Source organism: Syngnathus leptorhynchus, chromosome 9 (assembly GCF_054491065.1).
Source record: "Syngnathus leptorhynchus isolate UIUO chromosome 9, UIUO_Slep, whole genome shotgun sequence".
NCBI lineage: Eukaryota > Metazoa > Chordata > Actinopteri > Syngnathiformes > Syngnathidae > Syngnathus > Syngnathus leptorhynchus.
This window is the reverse complement of record NC_141203.1, coordinates 3,427,501-3,435,123: the sequence shown is the minus strand read 5'-3', so window position 1 is coordinate 3,435,123 and position 7,623 is coordinate 3,427,501. Positions and strand designations below refer to the sequence as shown.

Genomic DNA, 7,623 nt, shown 5'->3' with positions numbered 1-7,623 from the left:
TGCGGAGGTTTTGTGTGGTGTGAGCACTGTCTTGCACGGAGGGGGTCACCCCGAAGCCTCTCACACCTGCATCGTTTATAACCCCTACGTCCCCTTCAAGGAATCTTCTGGGGCTTGTAATCTCTATTGTGGGAGCCATTCAGTGGAAAAACTTCCCAACCTCACACTGCCCTGGCCTTGCTTAGAAAACAGGGGCAGAGGGTGTCTCAGTGTGGGGCTGCCAAATTCCAACAGTGATGCTCCACAATCACTCTCAAGCAGGAGGAATGGAAGTTGTAACATCTACATTCAAGCCTGCGGGCTGACAACATTTTTATCTTGTGTTTGTGTGACCTTTAAAAAAAACCAACAACAACAACGGTGGGTTCCCTGACTCGTCACTTCTTGATGTCTCGATAAAACGACATACGGTGTCAAGAAATTGCAAGTGACAGAAAAAAAAACATTGTTTGAGGGCAAAAGTTGCCAAATAAAGCAATTCCCAGCAAACTTTTATTTTTTATGACGCTCTTCCACGTCGGTGCGGCGTTTGGGTGCTCTCGCCGCGCTCAGATAGCGCAGCAGCACCGCGGGATTAAGAGGCAGCAAGATTGTTAAACATGTCAACGTGTAATTGCACGATAAGGCCCCTTCGGAGGCATTCACTGGCCCAGTTGCTTTCTCTATTCCGCGCTAATCTCGCCCGCCACATTCGCTCTGTGCAATCTGTCTCCATAATCTTCTGTGACAGAGCAGTGCAGGCTGCTGCCTGTTTTCCCCCCCTTTCTCTTTTTTTTAGGGAAAAGGGGGAGGCGGAGACGTGCAGAAAATATGCAGAGGCGTGATAAAGTGACGCTAATTATCCCCATTTAGGACATGGCAGTGGAAGGGATCGGGGCTTTAAGCAAACGGGAGCCCAAGCAGGGAATATATCAGTGGCCTGCATGCATACAAGATAATAGTGGCGCACATTTGCAGAGATTTATTAGGAATGGTCAACGTTCAAAACACATACATACGCTTTCCCCCTGCCTTGAGGTGTCAGTTACACGGGTTAAACGTGCTTTGTATCCCACCGTCTTTTACGAAAAAGACGCACAATGGCTCCAAATATTTGCTTTTTTTTTTTCAATCCACACCACGTTCAACGACATTTTCTTACACATAGGCGAGGCCTCGCAGCTTTAATTGACAAGACGCTTCAGTCTTGATCATCAAGTGTGAAACAACCAAGCCGCCCTTTAACGATGGATTTCACATTAATTGATTTTTTTTTAAATGCATAAGTAGGCATAAAGTTACCCTCATTTGCAAGTATTAGTCTTCAGGCAATTAAAAAAAACTAGCATGTAAATGTCAAAACCAGCTGCAGGCCTGTCACAAAAATTATGACGCAATGTACTCAGTTTTCATTATGAAAAAATATAGAAAATGATTATCTAATTGGCATGAGCGTCTATTAATATTTGGGGAAAATTTGAAATAAAAGGCAAATTGTCATCGACGTCTCGATAGAAATTGATAGTCAATCACCCAGCATGCAATTTGTCCCCAGACTTTTCCCGCCTTTAAAAGTTGGCCCAGTTGAAATTAATCATATTTGAAATACCATAATTATTACCTATGTCACTCGCAAGTTGAGTTTATAATTACAACGACAGTGTTGGGATCAAATTAAAATAGACTAAACGGAACAAAGCATGTTTAGCTGCAAATTTATTGTTTGTTTTTTTTCTTTCAATGTAAAGTAGTCCTTTTTTAAAAAACACCATGATGCAATTGATCATCTATTCATTGACCCTTTAAATAAAATCAAACATTTACATTCTTATTCTAGGTTAATATAACAAATATTTGGCCTAAAGGTTTGAAGGTTTTTTGAAATTTATAGTCGAGAGCAATTGTGAAAAAAAAACTAAAACAAACAAACAAAAACAAAAAAACGTAAAGGCCAGTTTGGATAAATTGCCAGTAAAGACAATAAAAAAATAAAGTGACTTACCCCGCGAAAGTAAAAAATAATAATAATAGAAATTATTTAATACCGTCAATAACATTAACAGGTGGTTTGTCGTATGAGGCCTTAATGATGACATTTACTGAGGACACTGCAAGAAAAAGTGAATAAAATCATTTTGGCCTATTTGCACTGACAAGGAAGCAAGATAGAATGAAATAAATAATTATTATAATTTAAATGCCGCAAAAAAAGTTGGTTATCACAAAACATTCTAAAAATATAAATCATTATTTGGATGGATTTTCCATCAGTTTTACGCACAATTGCGCACGAGCAATTAATGCCGTTTAAAACCTCGTGGCATCCATGGCTTAAAATTTAAAAACATTTGAAACATTTTCAGATTCAAACAGTCATTTTTCGTAATAATTCAAAGCAACATTTTGTGAAATTTATTCAATTTTTATCATTGCAGTAGTCAGGGCTTTTCACTAGCAGAAAAGCACATAAATTACAACAGCACGTTGCCAAGTCATCCTTCTTTGAAATATTAAAATTATTCACAATTGTACAATAATAAGAATGGAGAGTGTTACAACAATAAAACGCGGGGTTGGAACATAAACGCTTTAAATATTAAAACGGGGATTTTTTTTGTACCCATTTATTTTAAAGCACTTTTTGTATTATTGTAATAACATTTTTAATAACTTACAGTAAAAAGAAAAAATCGGGGGAGCCTAAGGTGCACCAGGTGTAAATTAGACTGGAAACGATGATATAATACCATGATAACCCAAAAAATCAGCAGTTTTATGCCCCCTCCTCGAAAAAAAAAAAAGCCTTCATTTACACGTGATAAACATTCTGTACAAAATACAGGTAGTTCTTGCAAGGTAGGGGGCTAGAAAAGAGGTAAATATTTGGTTATGTGTTCCTTTGCACTTCCAATGATTGGGTTCGAAGTGGATTAGATGTGTGTGAGCGGGACCGTCCCGTTCACCCCGGCCGCGGCGCTCTGGTAATGCGCCGGCAAAGCGTGCAGCCGGCTCTGCATGGCGGGGTCCGCCGGCTCCCCAGTGGGCAAGTACATGCTTATCATCTCCCTTAAGTCACCGGGACAGGGGCCCCGCGCGTGGGGGCCTCCGCTGACCGGGGGACTCACGCTGGGTTCCGATTTGACAAGCGAGCCCAGCGTGCCAAGTGTACCCATGGAGGAGGAGGCAGCAGCGGCGGCTGCGGCGGCGGCGGCTGCGGAGGAGGACGACGAAGAGGAGGAGGAGGAGGAAGAAGAAGACACGCCGGAGCCTTGGTGCTGCGTGTAGCTGAGGGCGCCGTAGCCGGACGGGGAGGCGCTCATGTAGCTCTGCGAGTTCGAGATGGGGCTGTACTGGAGCGTGCTCATGTCATAGCGGTGCACGGGCTGCGGGTTGTGTGCGTGGTGGTGATGGTGGTGCGCGTGGTGGGCGTGCGGGTGCGCGTGGTGGTGGTGGTGGTTGAGGTGGTGCGCGCCCCCGCCTGGGTGCTGGCCGAAGGCGAGGTGCGCCTCCTGCATCATGGCAGCGGCCGCCGCGGCAGCAGCCACCTGGCCCGGGTAGGCGCCGTTGGCCCAGCCGTTCATGTGCGCGTAGCCGGAACCCGCGGATCCTCCGTGGGACGCACCCGGGCTCTCCAGCCTCTGGGCCGCCGAGGAGGACGCCATGCCGACACCCAAACCCACTCCTGCGCCGCCGGCTCCGGAGAGAAGACCGCCGGCCAGCGAGTACTTGTCCTTCTTGAGGAGCGTCTTGGTCTTCCGCCTGGGCCGGTACTTGTAATCCGGGTGCTCCTTCATGTGCATGGCCCGCAGCCTCTTGGCCTCGTCGATGAAGGGCCGCTTCTCCGCCTCGGACATCACCTTCCACTCGGCCCCCAGTCTCTTGCTGATCTCGGAGTTATGCATTTTGGGATTCTCCTGCGCCATCTTCCTGCGCTGGCCGCGGGACCACACCATGAATGCGTTCATGGGCCTCTTCACCCGCTCCTGGCTCGCCTTGGAACCCGTGTTGGGCCCCGTTTGCCCCCCGGCCGTGTTGGTTTGGGGGCCGGGGGAGTGGAGGTCGGTCTCCATCATCATGCTATACATTCGAGCGGCTTGTTTGGAAAAACTTCAGCAGCGAGAAAAAGCAAATTCAAAACAAGTTGGGTTACCAGATTGGCTGCAAGAGTCTTTAAAGCGCGCCAAAGCATAAGCAATATTCCCACAAGGGCTCTCCAAGCCGTCGCCCTCCTGCTTCACATCCGCTGTGACAGAATGCACACTGGAGCCACTCGGAGTTGACAAGTTGCTTGCAGCGGCGGCCATGTGACGCGCGCACTGACAGCACTTAAATGAGGCGCGGGCGGCCAATGAGGAGCAAGCTGGCGGCCTCATTTGCATATGTTGGGTCAGCTGACTCCAGAAGCACAACACGTCGGCAGAAGTGGAATGAAGTATAAGGGGGGGTGTCGGTACCACAAATAACATAAGGAATTAAACATTTCCAAAGACTGTGCATCGTGACAAATCAAGTAAATGCCAACAAAAACAGCAGCAACTACAACAATAATCGAGTTTGGGTTCACTCCACTCTTAAGTAAGTGTTTTGTTTTTGTTTGTACAAATTAGAATTGCTTTTGAACGTCTATTTGGCATCGTGGAATTGAACTATACGTCATAGCAATATGGTTGTCATACACCACCAAATACACTTGAAATCAAATTGTGTTTGTTTTCAGAGATTTCACTAAAATGTGCAATTGAAATTGCCATTGGTATACATGTGCTTCAATTTTAGTGGTAGGGATAGCTTAAAACATGGGTGAAACAAATTCCTGAATGAGTCTCAAGTATTTTTGTTTCTTTTTAAGAATTCACCAAACTGTTGATTTTAACCATTTATTTTTTTCATCTGTATTTTTTTACATCCATCCATTTCCTAAACCGCTTCCTCTCACAAGGGTCACATTATTTTTTATTCTTACAGACTTTTAATGTAATTTAAATTTTATTTTTTTAATTGTATTAGGATCCCATTGACCTTCATTCGTAGGTAAAATGGTAGGGAGTAGATAGCTAGATAGCTAGCTAGCTAGCTGGACAGCCAGACAGACAGCCAGACAGACAGCCAGACAGACAGCCAGACAGACAGACAGACAGACAGACAGACAGATATTTGCCAATGCCAGCCAAATACCAACAAGATAATTGATATTCACTTTAGATTTCGTTTGTCAATTGTAACAGGGCAATGGCCATGCAATAAACCTTAGTGAGCAAACTCCAAATGTTTTTGAGCTCCTGGAAATGAAGTCACGCTACATAAAACAAGCACTTGGAAAAATTGTAAATGCCATTTTTTTAATTTTTTACAAACTTCTTAAATTAAAACAGACAGTCTGCAGATACTAATAGTTTATTCCACAGGCAAATCCTTTAAAAACACATCATAGACTATTTAAGGGTATACAAAAAGTGTATATATGAGGGACAGAAATGAACTCGTGTTGTAATTCTATTTTTCCAGTTACCAGCGCATGGACACGAACAGAACGCTGCATGAGGTGCTGGATGGGGGCAAGTGTCACTGCCCACTGCATTGTGGGTCGTGTACTTTTCTAAAGACAAGCGATTGACTACCTTTGCGCTATTTCAATCGACCAATCCCTAGAAGTGACTCCATTGAGTCCAATTAACCCACTATTTTGAAATAAATAAGAAAACAAGTCCACTTCTTGTCTTGACACGAATGACTTAACCACTTTACAATCATTTGAGATTATCTTAATATTTACTCTTATATGTCACACGATCAAAGGGGTCATGCAATGTACATGGACAGGAGAACAATTCTTAACAAAAATCTCATCCAGTTACTGACTTATTCTGCTGCATAAAGTGGGCAAACCGTTTGGTCTTTACACCCCATAGAAGGCATTCATAATACTTTTGAATGTCAATGTTATAATTAGATGTTCTGTATAGGTATACCAGACAGAATTATACTAAAACATATTTATGGATCAAACTACACTGGTATTTAATTAGAAACATAACAAATAAATAACATTTAAATTTTGGTGTAACATATTAAATCTTTGGATGAGTCCACAAATGTACTCACAAATAAAACTACAAGAATCTACGTTGAGAGTGATAACTCTCTGTATGACAAATGACAACTGTTGAGGATTGGACACAATGCTGGGATTGAACCTTTATGATTGATGACAAAAGCACCCTGGGGGCAACCTTTACTCCATGCTGTCATGGCTGTGTTGCTTCCAACGTAAAACACACACGCACGCACTTAAGGAGTGCTCTAACTCTGTCCCGAAACAACATTTAAGATAAGTTAAAGCATCACAGAACGGCAACCACAAATCTTCCTGACATGTTGGAGAAGTCGAAAATTTAAACACACCGTTAATATTAATACCAATTCCGTGTGATTAGTAATATATATATAAATGAAGAGCATCCCCTGACACACAACACACAGCAAAAAAAAAAAAAGTAAATAAAACGCTGGTTTCTGCGCGCCAATTCCTCCACGCGTCTGCGTAAAAGTCATTTTACGCGCAACACGGGTAGCGGCAAAATCTGAAACGAGTACGCCTTTTTTTTTCCCTACTTACGCGTCTATCTGCACGTCCACTTCCCTCCACTGCAGACAAAGCGGGTAGATTTCCTCAAATCTAAATGTGGCACCCTTCCCCAAAAAATAAAGCGGCACGACACGCGCATGCACAGCCGCAATCGACAAGCTCGAGCGGTGCCAGAGGCATCCGATCTCCCGCTCCCCCGTACAAGAGCCAACAGCACCGCGCCACTGTGGGCCAGAGAAGAGAAGAATGACAGTTTTACAAGCATACACGCGAACGCACACACACACATCCACACGTACAAAAAAGACTATTCCAAGTTATTGTTGCTCTCTGGGGAAAAAAGCGAGGGGGGGGGGGGTCGCTGCTAACATGACGGTGGCGGGGAGGGTGGGAATGGGGCGTGGGGGGGGTCTTTTTTTGTGTTTGGCACAGAACAATAGCAAACACGTATTCTAATAAATAGAGCGATTGTGGCTCTTCAGCATGATTGGGCTCGAGCTGCACTGGTTGTGAAAGGCGGCTGTGCCACATTTGAGAAGGTGGGCCCGGGCAAAACTTGATGAGCACCCGGCCCCCCCCAATATCCACCTCCATGACGGCAAGAGAAAGAAAGTGTGGGGGGTCTGGGATGGGCTTCGGAGTTACCCCTCCTACCCATCCTCAAAAACGACAATGATCCAGGAGGCATTCTTATCGATCCCCATCTATTCCAAATTCCGTTTACGTGCGAGCACACACAGCTTGCAAACATGTGCTTGTGACAGCCTCACGTCCGGCTAAGTGCTTCACGACCATCTGCATGTGGAGAGAAAGAATTCAAGTCACCATGAATTGCTGTCAGTCGTTTAATACACTTTCAGGTCAAACAGTTATTCTTCTTAAATAATTTTTGCTCGATGAAATTACAGGGGAAAGTTGAACAATATTTGTTCGTCCTCTGAATTATATGGGTGTAACTATAGTATAACTAGTAACTATAATCAATCTACCAGTGTCAAACATTTATGTGAAGTTTGAAGAATATTTGATTTCCAATGTAGAAAGAATACATGAGCAAA

General features: G+C 44.0%; 1 protein-coding gene across 6 annotated transcripts; it reads right to left on the bottom strand.

The window, feature by feature from the left end:
* Positions 1 to 2,909: 2,909 nt before the first annotated feature.
* Positions 2,910 to 4,064, bottom strand: sox1a (SRY-box transcription factor 1a). 6 transcript variants are annotated; one of them, XM_085920075.1, is made up of 3 exons: positions 3,440 to 4,064; positions 3,230 to 3,376; positions 2,910 to 3,151 (listed from the first exon to the last, which is right to left on the bottom strand). In XM_085920075.1, the coding sequence occupies exons 1-3, from the start codon at positions 4,062 to 4,064 to the stop codon at positions 2,910 to 2,912; spliced, it is 1,014 nt and encodes a 337-aa protein (XP_085776201.1). The 6 variants fall into 6 exon arrangements, with proteins under 6 accessions (XP_085776201.1, XP_085776200.1, XP_085776198.1 ...); XM_085920074.1 differs by having other exon boundaries at positions 2,910 to 3,141; positions 3,226 to 4,064; XM_085920072.1 differs by having other exon boundaries at positions 2,910 to 3,362; positions 3,420 to 4,064.
* Positions 4,065 to 7,623: the final 3,559 nt, after the last annotated feature.

Excerpts from the sequence above, each read along its gene's own strand:
- sox1a (XM_085920069.1), bottom strand. The coding sequence starts at position 4,064 with ATGTATAGCATGATGATGGAGACCGACCTCCACTCCCCCGGCCCCCAA.